Source organism: Acanthopagrus latus, chromosome 4 (genome assembly GCF_904848185.1).
Source record: "Acanthopagrus latus isolate v.2019 chromosome 4, fAcaLat1.1, whole genome shotgun sequence".
Classification (NCBI taxonomy): domain Eukaryota; kingdom Metazoa; phylum Chordata; class Actinopteri; order Spariformes; family Sparidae; genus Acanthopagrus; species Acanthopagrus latus.
Genome location: NC_051042.1, coordinates 8205341 through 8222255, shown reverse-complemented (window position 1 = coordinate 8222255; position 16915 = coordinate 8205341). Strand labels below are relative to the sequence as shown.

At 42.3% G+C, this 16915-nt stretch overlaps 1 protein-coding gene across 6 annotated transcripts in view; it reads right to left on the bottom strand.

The window, feature by feature from the left end:
- Positions 1–16915, bottom strand: part of txlng (taxilin gamma) — a 37026-nt gene that overhangs the window by 12504 nt on the left and 7607 nt on the right. For 5 of the 6 annotated variants that reach the window (XM_037094635.1, XM_037094637.1, XM_037094638.1 and 2 more), the window contains 4 exons: positions 16624–16715; positions 12789–12860; positions 3746–3916; positions 149–343 (listed from right to left, as the gene is read on the bottom strand). In XM_037094635.1, the coding sequence (XP_036950530.1) occupies positions 149–343; positions 3746–3916; positions 12789–12860; positions 16624–16715 (530 nt within the window). The remainder of the gene's footprint in view (positions 1–148; positions 344–3745; positions 3917–12788; positions 12861–16623; positions 16716–16915) is intronic. The other variant, XM_037094640.1, reaches the window with a different exon arrangement.

Genomic DNA, 16915 nt, shown 5'->3' with positions numbered 1-16915 from the left:
AGTTACTTTATCTTCCCTTTAAATATTTTTAAACACCACCAAAACTAAATAAAGTTTGCTGACACATGTGCATTTGGTGTGGTGGCCAGGACAGGACAGGTTAAGGTTAACTCAACAAGCCAATTATGTGACTCCTGGGCAGCCCTACCTCCTCTCGAAGCTCGTACTGCTCAATGAGCTTTTTGAGCTTCTCGGCCAGTTCCATGTTCTCCTGCCTCAGCTTGGTGTTGTGGGAGCTATGCTGTTCCATCTGCACCTCAATGTCGCTCAAGGTCATCTGGAAGTGGAGCATGGCCTCCTTCCGCTGCTCTTCGTACTCCCTGGACCGCTGGGCATTTTCCTCCTATTAGGTGACATGAGTGGGAAGACAGGAGCTCAACAAGGAATTTAAAAGAGGACAGGGGAGGAGAGGGACTCCTTCGCAGTGACAACAAATGACATAATATACACAGCAAAGCACTGCACCTTGGAGAGCACAACTGTCAACATTAAAAAGCTGACAAGCTGGGGACAAATTTAGAACCAAGTGAATGATATTCCTGAGACTTTAAACCAGGGCTATTCAATTACAAATTCATTTGGGCTAAATTTTAAAATGAAGAAATGTAGCTGGGCCGGATATGTTACAGTTGCTGTCCAGTATGTTTTTCAAGCATGAGCCTGGCTTTTTGTGCTTGCTGCTGTGGAGGAAAGTTGTAATCTCCTCTCTGAGATCACAGAAACGCTCCAGTGCTTTACCTTTGGACAGCCACCTGTATGAAGGTGCCAAAGGTTTGAGGACCATAACAGTGGAATTTGTAGTTGTATACAGTGATTGTATATGTGTGTCAGTAAATGTGTAGTCACGTACTCTATGAGTTGTGTACTTGTAGATTTTTTTTCTCTCCACAAATACAAAACACTTACGCATTCACACATACTTAATTACAGGTGCACAAATCCTATTTTACAAGTCACAGATTTAAAAAAATGACACGCTCACATTTTTGCTCCAATTGTTGTAGTATATTTTGTGCAAAACATATTTGTGCACCTCTCTCAGACAATGTGAACTTGTGGACAAAATTTGAATATATGTAAATCTGAATGTGAACTTGTCTTTTAACAAATTAATTTAGGTCAATAAGTACATAAGATCGACAAGCTCTCAACGTGTTGCAATGTGTTTAACTTGTAGATCTGCTACACAGTGACAGTGATGATGCAGTAGCATCATATCATGAAAAAAAAACAGTGGAAATATGTTGGAAAAAAAGTTGAAAAGTTGAAATATGGAGAGAAAAGTTTTCTGTCCAACAGCACTCTCCAATACTTATGGATAAAATACGTCCATATATCTAGGGGTAGGCGTAAACATGTGACGTGACGTAAAGCTCAAAGTTGGGCAGTGAACAGTGACAACAAATTTGTCTTCAAAATAAGAGCTTTACATTGCACCCCATTGGAGTTTAGAACCGCCATCTTAGCGGGGGGCTTTTGATTTGAAAGCACATTCCACACATACCTTGAGCCTAGAGCATATCACACCCACATGTGATATCAGTTGCCATTTTTATACAGGGAAGCAAGCCGCCAATTTGCCCATCCTTTGGTGGCTCGGTTCGTGGTTTTAGACAGAGGTGGGCAAATTGGGGGTCTGCTTTGGTCCGCCGATTTTCCGCCTCAGAGGGTACACTTATTTCCGCCTCGCCTGCTATCTAAAAATGAGGCATAAATGTTCCAGCCTCTGCGTGAGATGGGCAGAGGTGTTGCTTACCTGCACCTGTGCGTCCCACAGCCGGGGAGTTTTAAAACCAAGAAACAGCTGATCACAGTAGTCAGTCCATCATTTCATCCGCGGACATTAAGATGAGCAACTGGACAGCCGCTGAGATCCAGGAGATGCTAGTGTCTCTTCGGTCTCTGTACCTGTTTGGTTATGTTATCTTGTTGTTGTGTCGGCAAGTTAGGAACGGTAGCTACTTTCTAATTAAAAGCCCCCCCGCTAATAACCCAGTTCTAAACTCCAATGGGGTGCAATGTAAAGCTCTTATTTTATAAGACAAATTTGTTGTAACTGTTCACAGCCCAACTTCAAGCTTCACGTCACGTCACATTGCCGCCCTTACCTTGGAGCAAATGTGCCACCTTTCCATCTAAAAAGAGCTAGTGACCGCCATTGTTTCTTTGTTCTGCCAGACACACACACACATGCACACACACACACACACAGATCATGTGCTTTCATCTTTGTGTTGAATAAGTAAGGGATAATGCCCAAGGAGGTGTCCATAATCAGGAGTTAATGGATGACGCGGAGGCCTAAGAACCGTCCAACGCACAGCTGATTATGGACACCTCGAAGGGCATTATCCCACTTATACTATGGTCACTTGCCAAAGAAAAGAAATTCGGACCATTCATTTATATTTTCATACGTTTTACAATCAAAATATAAAGTTTTTCACAAACCGTACCTTAGTTTGCCTGGTAATGCCTGAGGGTTTGACTAATATCTGGAACAATCATTAGTCTCCCGTAAGATTCTTCTCACTCCTCCAGTAAATAAGATGGACCATAGATATGACTTGGCAATGGGAGATATTCTAGTCCGCTCAGCGATGAGCCAGAAAGCTAACACTATGCTAGCAAGATTCAAACTCAATAACATTGCGTACGGTTGACAAATAGTAAATATAATTTGACAGTAGCTAGCTAGCTAGCTAGCTAACCAGTCATGTCATTGTCCCCAAATCAATAGCAAGATTTTCACGAACAAATGATCGCCCGTGTCTAACGTTACTGTGTCCGTAGCCTGAAGTAGAGAGTTGAACAGTGAACGGGATGTGAGATTATTCACTTTAGAGGGTAAGTCGCCACCCTGTGGTGTTCAGAGGATAAGGCACTGAAGGACTGATGGACTGCACTCAGTGTTGGAAATATGTAAAATACTCAGATTTGATACGCCAGCTAGTGCATTGATTTAGAACGGTGAACAGACAATTTCACTGGCACTACTTAGTAGGTGTCCATATATCAGGGGTTAATGGACATCCTGCAGCCAATCAGAATCGAGTTTTCCCCCAGACCATGGAATAAAGACTTTTGAACCTTCTTGCTGTCTATTTAATATCGTACAAGAGTGAATGTTGCTAACCTCTACTCTGTCAAGAACTCCAAATCCTTCACACATTACTGGCTATTATGGTAAATTTGGTTGTGGTTAATAAGTTAATTATTAAGCAGTTATAAGCAGTTCAGTACATTTTTATAAGACCAATTTAGTAAAATTGCTATCTTTTCCCTTCTTCAAGGGTGGTGCCACGAGTTGATCTAATGCAAATTGGATCACATTATGTATCATAATTAATCATTATCCCAAATAATCATTTATTATTATTGATAGCCAAATTGCCTGGCTGTCTTAGAACTACTTCTGACAGAACCGCATCAAAACAACGTGCTGCATTGTGGGCAGACTTACTAAGCTATGTGGAGCGTTGCATTTACTGTCTCAAACACTACAAATGAAATTTGTCCCCGCATCTCTTCAATTCAGGCACGCCGGGCCATTTGGGGGTTGGCTCTGGGCCGCATGTGGCCCACGGGCCACTAATTGAATAGGCATGCTTTAAACTGTACTGGTCATGAACTTATGTTGTGAAAATACTTATTTTGTGGTGATTTGCCTAATGACATATTGTCAAGCCACAACACAAGATGAAAATTACTTTGATGAATACAGCAAAAGTAGGATGAGGTGTACCTTCAGGGTCTTGTTGTGTCTCTGCAGCTCCCTACAGAGACTCTCTAGCTTGCTGCGGGCCAGGATGGCTTTGCTGTGCTCCCCCTGCAGGTGGATCTTCTCCTTTACAATCTGAGACTGCTTCTTCTGCAAGGCCTTCAGCCGCTTCTGCATGCAGCGACTCTCCTCCAACTAAATCCACAACACAGATTCAACATGAAAAGGATTACATTACAGTTAAAGGAGAACTTCGGTCGATTTAATCACGTAGCTTCATTGCTCAAGCCACCCTTGACTTGCCAGTACCAAAGACGCGAACACATTTGGTCCAACCATTACAGGGCTCTGTGAACGGAGAGTTAGCATTGACAGCTAACAGCGTAGAGCCAGAACTTTACACATGCATGATTAAATCGACTGAAGTTCTCCTTTAAACTTGGTGCCTTACGTGGATAGCATTTAAGGAACAACTCCCATGATAAAAGGCAATTGCTCCTATACTGTTAGTCTGAAAAGGTAGGCAACTGGACTTTGTCAAGAAAATTGTTAAAAGTAATCCATGGTCAGTTATCTTCCCTGCCTAAAAAAGTTCAGGATGTTTGTTAAAGATACATATTTTTATTTCTCCTTTTTTTTTTTTACCAACAAATCATACCTAAAATCACATAAGTAATGACAAGGAAAAAGGAAATTAAATACACATTTCACTGAGCCATCAATCATAATCCATCTGTACTACCATTTTGTTTTCACTTCAATTCAGTGTGTACATCCTACCTGTTTAACATTTGTCACACCTGGGTCACACTTACTGCCTCTACCTGAGAGTCACAGCTAGTCAGATTACAGCCATAGTTCGACTATGGTGCTCAATCAGACAACTGCAATTGTCAGAGTATACATGCCGGTGAGAAAATCGAATTACTGGCCGAAGCATGTCATACCCCTGTACAATAGGTGGCGCAGTACCCATTTCAACTAGCGGTAATAGAGAGCCATCTCCGGCCGACCTCTTTACGTCACCAGCTGCCTCGGCATTCGAGAAAGATTCCATACGAAGAGCGAGGAGAAACTTCATCTTTGTAAATTTCGTATATGGTGTACATGATAATTACACAAACTAGATGCACAATTGCGCTCTTGCTTGCGGTTATTCCGGAGGAAAGCCACCGCCGTCCTTCTACTTCCAGCTCACGGCCCCGGCAAAGAAAAATCTCGAGCCTGCGCAGAACGCAAAAATCTGATCCGATCTGATGGAGCGTATACATGCAAGAGTAATGCGACTATCAATCAAATAATCTAGGTGTATTAATCCGACTATGAGAAATCCGATCCGATTTTAGTCAGACTAAGGTGTATACATAAATCTTAAAAATCCAATCATAGTCAGACTAAAGCAGTAATTCGGTTTTCGTGTGTGTCATGTAAACGCACGAGTGTTGTTGCTGCAGTGATGCTACTGCTAGCCTCATCTTTCTACATCAAAGGTCTCAAACTGCTAGCCCTTCCACAAAATTATTTCTCGTTTTCTTTTTATTAAACCCCTTTTTATGCAATAAAAACCTAATTCTTCGCAAAAAAATGGCAGATCAATTTTAAATATGTCAGGAAGTAGTTTTTATGGGCAAGAAGGTCCTGTTGGATGAGGAGCTGCAGGCAACAGGCTGCACACTTCCAGCTTCTTTAGTGAGATTACATCTACTTCTTCCTCATTTAATGTATCAGGTTCTTTATCATGACTGAGTTTAAATCAGAAATACTGCCAGACAGGCACTTTTGCTTGTTGCCTTGCCAGTCAGCTCTTTCAGTGTCTTCTTTGTAATAGTCCCTTTGTTTATTAAAAAATAATAATCTGGAAGTAGATGGTGAGGAACATCATTTTTGCCATTCTTTGTGTTTCTGTAAATAATTTCTCAGTTGGACATACTGAAAGAAAACATGGGCTCAATTTATTTACACCTAAGTTGTTCCATATACCTAAGATCACATCCTTCAAATAATTGTTGGGTAAAATGAGGCACTCAAATCTCTTAAAAACATAAAAAAAATTTAAATAATTTGGGGTCTTTTATTTTGCCACATGAAGCTAGACAGGCATTTAATAATTATCTTACAAGTAGAGGTAGGTATCTCTAAGGTTAACATTGGAACGGGAAAAATAGGCTTGGCCGTATGTTCATTTGTACTGTTTACACTTGCCCTGATTAGGGATAAGGGGAGGACTTCCCACCTACTAAGGTCATTTCTTACAAAGCCCATCAGTTCTCCATAATTAGTTGTAAACAACTGAGTAATTTCAGAAGTTATAATTTCCCTTGGTATCTGAAGCACTTGCTAGGACCAGCAATATTACCATTTTCCTGACCATTTTGTGGGCCATTGCCCTATCAGCATCATCGCCTCTGACTTTGATTGGTTAATTTGGTACCCTGAGAGGTTGCCATATTTTTTCATAAAGACAGTTAACTAGGCTGCTGACGTACATCAATAAATTGTCCACAGTAGTAGGAAATCTCATGATCTGTTCGACTTGAATCACTTATGCCTGTGATGTTATTATTTTGTCTAATTTAAAGCAGCTAGCGGTTTAATATAATATTTAATATAATATATGGCAAAAAGTAATGGACTGAGGCAATCTACCTATCTGACCTCTCTCTCAAGGCTGAAAAAAAATCAGAACACCACCATTTCCTCTGACACACAACTTTGGATTTTTGTATTTAACCCCAAATTCCCATAGATGCCAGTGTTCTATACAAAAATATCCATGTTATAAGGCATCCCTTTAATGTTGCAGGCTCATTGCCAACCAGGAATGAAGCCAGACTGGTCTCGAATAATTAATTTTGTTACAAATTTTTTTGCATCCTTTTTGCCAAATTACTGGTTGGCAACTTTTGATCATGACACAGCAGGCTAATGGGTCTGTAACCTTCACAGCACACTGGGTCTTTGCCATCTCTGAGGATGACCAATATGGTAGCCTCTCATTAGGGTTCTAACCCAGAAGGGGTAGAACACTACTGAGTTTGTACCAGTACTCATTAGGGTTCTAACCAAGAAGGGGTAGAACCCTATTGAGTTTGTACCTGTTTATCATTAATGGGCGGGGCTTAAAAATGATTGGCCATAACTCCCACACCCTTTGCCCTATCATCACAAAACTTGGAGGGTAGGTTCAAAACAGGACTGGCAATCTGCCTACCAAAGCATGTTGAGCTCAACCTACAGGGGGCGCTATAAATGCTACAAATGCGTATCTCAAAGACCACTGGACGGAACTTCACCAAATTTGGTATGAATGCTTTGCAGGCAAGTATTAACTAATATCTTGAGTGCCATGTGGGCATGGCCTATTCGTCATTAACCATCATTGTTTGCATTTTATCAATTTATGGCAAGCTGGCAGGACCCAGAGACACGAAACTTGGTACGCTGAATATAAATGAAGACCAAATGCTGTTCCAAAAATGTGAACATAGGGTGTAAACTTCGAATGGCTCTCCCTGCCAAGCCATAAGTGCTATTGACTTGAAATTTTTCATACACATCCTCCTGATAGTCCTCTACAGAAGAGCCTCTGTAGTCATGAAAGCCGCTATTACAGATTTTTTTCAAATTTGCATAAACTTTAAAACAGTAAAATGAATAGAACTTTATATGCCATCAACACCAAATTTGGTATATGACATTGGAGGACCAATCCAGTAATTTGTTTAATCAATGAGCACGATCAGTCAAAAAACAAGAAAAATATCCTCGCAAAGGGCGGGGCTTAGCGAATATTGGCCCCAAATCATTAACCGTTTTTCTGATTGTCACAAAACTGAGTTGATATCTTCATATCTTCAGAAGGTGACTAGGAATATACCCACCAAAACATTTCGAGCTCATTCCTTAGGGGCAGATTACCGGCACACGCAGCTGTGTGCATGAGTGAATGTGAAACACCTTACACACCCCTTGCACCCAGAGCATCAGGCATATACCTGCAAGTTAAAAAAAATCTGCACTCCGAGGCTTACTGTGCAAATTCTGTCTCTCTGCTTATTTGGCCAGATTTCATGGGAGAGATCAGGTTTGTCTAAATTCTGTAGGTAAAATCATAAATGTACACTCACATTTGCTTCTGTGAAGCCTTACAGAGAATAGATTTTAATCCCTCTCCCATACACATCCATTATTATCTCCACATTTCTCCCAAAATTATCATGATCATGGAACTTTGATTATTATATTATATTATTATAAAGCCTACTGACACTTTGAAATACACATCAATAGGTAAAATTTTAATTCATATTTTAATGTTCAAATAAAGTCTCTATGTGAAAGTATAACACTATGGAGAGAATTGTGTTCCTTTATTATTCAATCAAATAAAATAGATTTGAAACCAAAAAATAGATTTGAGAGCAAAAAAAAGTGAGTGGCAATCATAATTTTTTTTTGAGATCGAAACAGAATAGGTTGCAATTGAAAAAAAATATGACAGAACATATTTCTTCAACTTTAATCAAAACTAATGTTTGTAAGTAAAAACATACGACCATTTTGCTTATAAATCAGTCCTCTTTGCTTTCAAGTTAAAAACCTTTGCTTGCAAATCAGTCCTCTTTGCTTGCAAGTTCTAAAGTTTTGCTTACGAATTCAACTGCACTTGATGGGCAGGGCCTACGCTGGTGGATGAGAGAAGAGTTTCTATTGGTTGGTTTGAACTGGCTCCAGTGCCAGCTTCGTCTTCCGCATTACACCCACTTCTCCCTTGTGCTGTGCTGCCTGGGGGCAAGCCTGTTGCTCTTGAAACGTTTCCCATAAGTAATGAATTGCGCTATATATCGTTTGCTACAGCCTGCCGTACATTCACAACAACAACAACAACACCACCACAAGTAATTAATTATAATGCCCTGCTGTTGCAAGCACACTGATTAGCAGCATCATGGCTGTCTCTGTTAGTCACGGCTGACTAAAGGCTGCGCATCGGACGGTTCTTAGGCCTCCAAGTCGTCCATCTACTTCTGTTTATGGATACATCATCGGGTGTTATCCCTTACATGCTGCATGGTACTCGCGGTGCCAAAACTTCACTGTTCCTACACAACAATACTGTCAGCTGGGGAACGGACGGAGAAGACCGTGGCAGCCCACAAATCAAACAATTGGTGCATCCGCAGCCCGGATATTGACCTGTTAGCTGTGGGCCTCCGTCCGTACTATTTACCCCGTGAGTTCTCGCATGCCATTGCAGTGGCTGTGAATATTCCCCCCATCCACTCGACAATAGCCGGACTACAGACTGCACACCCGAGTGCTCTCATTACAATCTCGGGTGACTTCAACCATGTCTCCATTAAAAAGACAATCCCAAAATTCACCCAGTATGTGACCTGTAAAACCAAAGAGGAGAAGACACTGGACCTGCTGTATGCTAATGTGAAGGACGCATACACCTCCACGTCCCTTCCCCCGCTGGGAAGATCAGACCACATCTTGGTGCTTCTCACCCCCTGCTATGTGTCTCTAGTGAAGAGGCTGCCTGTGACCACAAAGACAGTGAGGACATGGTCAGAGGACTGCTATGAGGCACTGCAGGGTTGTTTTGAGGTGATGGACTGGAATGCACTCTGTGAGCCGCATGGTGAGGACATTACTTACTAGGCTTACTGAGCGCATTACAGACTACATAAATTTCTGTGTGGACGGCATTGTCCCAGCAAGGACTGTGCGTTGTTACCCAAACAACAAGCCTTGGGTAACTAAAGAAATCAAAGCCATTATCAACCGGAAGAAGAGGGCCTTCAGAGTTGGCAACAGGGAGGAGCTGAGAGACATTCAGAGGGAGCTGAAATCAAAGATCAAGGAGGCTAAGGACAGCTACAGGAGAAAGCTGGAGTGGAAACTCACACCTCTCCTAGTTCCCTTGCAACCTTCCCTCCCCTCACTGTGGACTTTAATTCTCCCTCTACTCAACCTACACTGTTTACACTGCTTCATGTAAAGAGACAGCTGGGCAAACTCCCCGTCGGTAAGGCTGCAGGCCCTCATGGTGTCAGCCCATGGGTTCTCAGAGCCTGCGCCGAACAGCTCTGTGGAGTTCTTCACCATGTCTTCGATATGAGCCTGAGCCTCCAGAGCGTCCCTGTGATATGGAAGACATCCTGCCTCATTCCAGTGCCAAAGACGCCACAGCCCAGCGGTCTCTCGGACTACCAACCGGTGGCTCTTACGTCTCATATCATGAAGACCCTGGAGCGACTCGTCCTGGAGCAGCTCAGGCCTATGGTCAGTCTGCACCTGGATCCCCTCCTCCAGTGCTTTCAATACCATCAGGCCTGCTCTTCTGGGTGACAAGCTGACAGTGATGTTGGTGGATCCTCCCCTTGTGTCCTGGATTGTGGATTACCTCACTGGCCGACCACAGTACATGCGCCTGCAGCACTGTGTGTCAGATACGGTGGTCAGCAACACCAGAGCTCCACAAGGGACTGTCCACTCTCCTTTCTTTTTCACCCTTTACACCACGGACTTCAGCTACAAGACAGGGTCTTGCCATCTTCAGAAGTTTTCTGATGACTCTGCTATAGTTGGATGTATCAACAAGGGTGAAGAGACTGAGTACAGAGCTGTGGTGGACAACTTTGTCTCACGGTGTGAGCTAAACCACCTGCAGCTCAACACAACAAAGACCAAGGAGCTGGTGGTGGATCTGAGGAGAACCAAGACACCAGTGACCCCAGTTTCCATCCTGGAACATAACGTGGACATTGTTGAACATTACAGATATCTGGGTGTGTACATTTACAATAAACTGGACCGCCTCTATTTTCTGCTCCTTTAACATTTGCCGGACAATGCTGAGGATGTTTTATGAGTCTGAGTGGCCAGTGCTATTCTGTTTGCTGTGGTGTGCTGGGGCAGCAGACTGAGAGTAGCCCATGCCAACAGACTCAATAAACTAATCAGAAAGGCCAGTGACATTGTGGGGATGGAGCTGGACACTTTGTCAGCAGTGTCAGACAGGAGGATGCTGCTCGAAGGGGCGGGCGATACTGCAGCATGTCTCTCACCCTCTCCACAATGCTCTGGAGCACTCTCCACAACGCTCTGCTGTCTGATGAAGACCCTGGAGCGGCTGGTCCTCACCCATCTTCACCCTCTGGTGGGTCCTTTTATGGGCCCATTCCAGTTTGCATTTCAACCTGGCATCGGAGTGGACGACGCCATCATCTTCCTCCTGGATAGATCACTTCCTCACCTGGAGGAAGCCTGGAAGCACTGTGAGGATTATGTTCTTTGATTTCTCCAGTGCTTTCAACACCATACAGCCCACACCTTTGGGGCACAAGCTGGAGCTCACAGGGGTGAACCAACATCTCACAACCTGAATCCTTGACTACCACAGTATGTGAGGATTTGGGACTGTGTGTTGGGCACAGTTGTCTGCAGTACAGGGGCCCAACAGGGAACAGTCCTGGCCCCTTTCCTGTTCACCAGGTACACTAAAGACTTATCCCACCAATTACTTCACAGCCTTCTGCAAAAGTTCGAACCAACTCTGCTAACGTTGGCCTCATCAGGAACGGGGATGACAGAGCATACAGAGAGCCCATTAAGGATTTTGTAGAATGGTGCCAGTAGAACCACCTTCAGCACAATGTCGGGAAGAACAAAGAGCTGGTGGTGGATTTCCACAGGCACAAACAAACCCTGCACACAGGTGAACATGCTGGGAACAAACATTGAGATGGTGACATCTTACAAGTACCCTGGAAGTTCACATGAACAATAAACTGGACTGAGCTGATCACACTGCAGCAATATACAAGAAAGGTCAGAGCAAACTCCATCTGCTGAGGAAGCTCAGGTCCTTTGGCATGCAAGGGCCACTCCTGACTTCTTGCAATACCCCCATTCACACAGGAGAAGATGCATAAACGGCGGAGTGGCGGTTCACCAATTCTCCACCGATGGTGATTCACACAAAGCAAAGCATTTCTGCCTTAAAGACGAACCACCGTGAATTCACAGAGAATTCACTCACTCAGTGAGTTCAACTTTTTTGCCAGTGACTGACGCTTTTTTTCGGGCAGAAATAGTGCTGGGCGGTATGACCAAAAATGTATAGGTATTTTTCAAAATTCTAAGGGTTTCACGGTATATGCCGGTAATTTTTTTTCATGCATAATCAGGTGTTCACAAGCATTTTCTACTGGTTGAGAGAGTAATTACTAGCCCCTTCAAGATAGAAAAGGCATTTGCTGCAAGGTAAAGGCAGCACTCTGCTGCCTTGTCTATCTAAAAGGGAGGTTTAATATTCCTTCTTTCCCAAAAAGCCGCCACTGGGGTAGGCATAAACATGAGATGTGACACGAAGCATGAAGTTGACCGTGAACAGTGATGTACAACATATGCATCGTAAGAAATGTGGCGACATTTGATAGATTTACTTAGTTATGGACCCGTGGCCCATATCCTCGCCTCCCCAGTCAAACACACGGCTGCCATGGGAGTTTACTGTCTCTGAAAGAGCGGTGCGTCAGACATTGGCTATCTGCATCTGCAGCTCAGACAGTGTTTCCGTGGCGCATCACCCTCCAACCCTCGAGCGAGGTCACGGGCAAGGCGCTTCCAGCTGCTGGAGACGGGGACCAAGAGGCGTCCGGATGAATCGATATTTTTACCCACCCCTAGACATTTCTCTGTATTCAGTTGAGTGAAGGACCTGTGCAGTTAACTGACCGTCTGATCGACATGCCCTCTATACGCGAAGCTGGCTTATCCGTTCACACTGGTTCGGTTCTCCAATAATGTGGCCCTGATACTACCTCCAGAGACAGATCAAGGCCAGAGCAAAATTTTCACCCCTCGCCGCCTCTAAGAGATTCACACTGAGACGGAGGCGGGGAGTTGGCGTACTAAAGCCCCATCCAAACACATACTTTATGAAATGAGCTATGAAACGTCTTGGTGGAAAAGGTGGAAAAGCCATGCGATAACCAAGAGAACCCATAGAACAATAGATAACCCAGAGAACAACCCGCGTAGTTTTGGTTCCTACCATTGTTCCAAGATGGCGATGGAAAAGTTGATTGCTGCTGTAGCAGAACACCCGGTCCTCTATGATTTGACCCTGTTCGCGTATAGGGATTAGAGTTTAGAGCGGGCCCACAAAATTGACACATTAACTGTAATTATGAGCTGACCACTTTTTTCAGTAAAGACTAATCTAACATGTTAATATTTCCAAACCAGTAATCAGATTAAGGAACTTATTCAATTCACTGTGCGTTATAATTATTTTTGTCATTTTCCTTATTAAAAAAATATATATTTTTGCTTTCTTCTTGCGTCTCAGGGAGTGATGTCACGTGTGCAACAAGTCACGTTTTCAGCATGAGGTCAACTCACTCACGTGTGACCATGCAGCGACTCAAAAAACATGGGGGGTGGAGAGAGATGCACATTTTGTAGCTGGAAATACAGTCATTATTTTGAGTTATTAAAAATACAGATGCTTGATTAAGCGCCCGATCCGACCCGGCCCAAGGATAGTGGAGGGAAATATCGACCCGACCCAGCCTGCAGTCAGGGTCAGGCTCAGGCTTGGCCAGCCTCTCTTGAGAGAATCTATACTCTAATAGGGGTCAATTACTATCGCAGGCCCTTCCTTCCTGCTGATGTCAAACTCTACAATCAGCACTGCTCCCAGTAGCATACATAACTCATTTATCATTTTTAGTTTGCACTATCTGGACAATTTTTATAAATACCTGTATTCATTAATCAATTTCATCATCAATTTACTTTTTTTACTATTGTTATTGTTTTTTTGTAAATAGTGCTGTCCTTTGGGTGTGGCAAACAAATTTCCCTATTTGTGGGACAGTAAAGGAATACTGATTCTGAAAAAAGTATGAGCAGTGCTGCCAGTTGTATGGAAAGAAGTAATGTACAAATGTATTCCATTGGCTAGTTCAGAGTAACGTATAAATAAGTTATTTGAGAGTAGCCAAAAAAAATCTGTACTAAAGGTAAAAAACTAAATCATATAAAAAAAATACACAAACTGTTGCATTTTTGTATTACTATGTTAATATGGAACTAAATACAAAATAAAAGAACAAAAACTACGATGTTAGAAATATTCTGCTTTCTTGTAGATCCTGACCACTAAAGTGGTCCTATACCCATCTTGGGTTAGGTGTCAACATGGGCACCAACATTAACCTCTACGCACCCACCCGCCCGCCGGCGGGCGATTTCAGATAACTGACTGTTTTCTACACTGCGCAGTGACGTATCTCGCTTCAACTTTCATCATTACGGACATACTATACATTGTTGGAAAGGGTAGAATCTCAGCAATTCATTCATCCAGTTGATTTTGCAGAAATCATGAGCACTAAACCATAAATCATTGATATTTACCAGCATGGTAAACGTGAGATACAAGAAACGCATGGCGACTCCCTACCTTTGACGCGGCCATAAAGCCGTAATATGTGTCCGATCCTCAATTATTTATATTCCAGTTGTCCGTAAGAATACACTGATGAAAAGCATCACAATGGTTTTTCATAAAATTATTCCAGCTTGTGAATATCGTCCTATAAAGTCCATTTGTTTACCGTCTACCAACTTTGTTTGTCACATAAAATCCAGACTTCGCCGGCCGTATCTTTATTTTCTCTAGTTCCTGTATTGTGTTGTTGGGTGTGCTTGTTTTCATCACTTTGCTGGCTACAAAATAAAAGTGTCCCCATCTTTCTCTGTTCAGTTTTCACCCCAGCACAGCCCGTGAAGTACATGGAGCGCCCCTTGTTTAAAGGGCCAATCGGCTTTGTTTACTGTTTTTTGCCGCCTTAGTACGGGGATAGCGTTTTGGCTATCAACATGTCAATCACTCAGGCTTCTAGCCAATTATTTTACCTTTCCAACGATGGTAGGCGTGCCCAGGTCCGTTTTGTACAAGCCGAGGAATATCGCTGCGTCTGGCAGCTAGCGGGCTAACTTTACGCAGCAGACGCACTCGCACCGGGCATTTAAATTTTTTTTGACGGCAGTTTTCACAGTTTACAATGGCGAAATCCGCAAAAAACACTAAATATATCCGAGAAGAAGACCTGGAATGGATCATGGCATCATCTGATGAAACTGTAGACAGTGAGTAGGGCTCTGAGAGAGAGGAGATGTTTGCTAAGGGCCTCGACGACATCTTAGATCGGTGAGTACCGTTATCTTTGATGATGTTTGATTTATTTATTTAGCCATGAGTGAAATTTGAATGAAAGTTAGTGGGAAGGGGTTCTTATGCTTACAGTAAACAGTACAGTATACATCAGCATTTCATAAATGACACTAAATGGTTAGGGCCCCAGGGGCTAATTAGCCTAGCTAGCCTCAACTACTCAACCAAAGCTATGTAATCCTTGTAATTCTGTTCTATGATGTAATTCTCTTTGAGCCTCTAATTCCTTTTTATTTAGATTTTTTTTTTTTTCAAGCTTGTAAACAAATAGAACTAGATCTTTTTCACTGACCAGACACTGGGAATATTCCCCCAATTCAGTTATTCTGTTTATGTACGGTTACTTTTCCTGATGTCTTTGTGTAATATGTAATATATATATATATATATATATATATATATATATATATATATATATATATATATATATATATATATATATATATATCTGTGTTTATTTATTTCCTATGTAAATAGCATCCTATTGAATTGCATTTATATATTTTTTCATTATATTTTTTCATTATTAACATTTGTGCATTGCATTGTGTTTTGTAGGTCACAGTCTGAAGACAGTGACGTGGATTGGGAGCCTGAGAGTGAGGCAGTCAGACGCCCAACCCCCTCTCCTGCTGAAGGCGGTCATCAGAAGTGCCAACGATCCTCCTCTGCATCCACCAGTGCTACCTCCCCCACTGCGTACATACAGTACTAGTATATTGAAAGATAATAAAATCCTTGTTTGAAATTCACTTCAGTATGTCATTTTTGTATAACGCTTACTATTCTGTAGTGTCTTGTCGCATGACAATATCTCAATATGGCCACCTAGAAGTGTGTGGAAACCCCTCCGACCACCCATCAAATGAATGTGTGAAAAAATTATGTTTTGAATCATGGAGGAAAGCTTTATAGTCACCAAAATGCTTCAGTAATGTTTCCAGTGTCACAGAAGTGAGAAAAAGCATTTGGCACAATTTGGCCATTTGGAGACATTTTGGAGAGGTTTGTGGACGCCAGTGACACCACAAACTAAAAACTCCATAACTCCCATAAGGTTAGGCCTAGAAGTCTGAAATTTCATGCAGGTGTAGTTGACAAGATGTAGAAGGTATGTGGTATATTGCCATATGCCTTACCTAAAGCACATCTGAGTTATTGTTATTCAAAAATGACCTATTTTTTTCAAAGAAAAAAAAATGTTTTAGAGCCATGTTTGAACTGATGTCATTTAGGTTGTGTGTATGGTACATGCTAGGTACTCAGCTTTCAAGTGAAGTATCATACATCCATCGGGGACTTGTAGTTGTTGTGTTATAAGCTTTTCCATTTCGGTATTCTAATTAGGCGAAAATTACCAACAAAGGTGGGTGCGAAGGGGTTAAAGGCAAGAGTTTTGATGCACTAGTGCTGCTCACACACAGTGCCTTAGACATAACCAGTGAGTAGTGGGTAGACATTACTTCAGTCTACACAAAAGCTGTCAACATGCTTGCTAGGAGACACTAAATACTGACGGTCAAAGACAGCCAAGAATTATTTTTATCACTATTTTAATCCATATAATGAATTTCTGAGGAAACAGTTTCATTTGGTTACAACTGCTACAGCTGTTCAAATGAAGATATCCACAAGTTCTGCTTACCAGGTCTGCATACTTCTTGCACAAAGCAGCCAGTTTCTCCTCAGGAGTGGCAAGGGAGTTTAGGGCTTGCATCAAAAGAACAACCTCCTTCCCTGGAACATAAAAAATATGAGAAAAAAAGTTTACAGAGACATCTTCACTTTACAGCACTGGTGCAGCGATACATATCTGATACATTTATGAATTTCTGTTGAGCTGAGTGAGGGGCACCGTGCCTTATCCTTACACCATGTGTTTTGTGTGTTCAATTATAATTGAACTCCCTGCCACATGTGTCCTCTTTTCGTTCTTA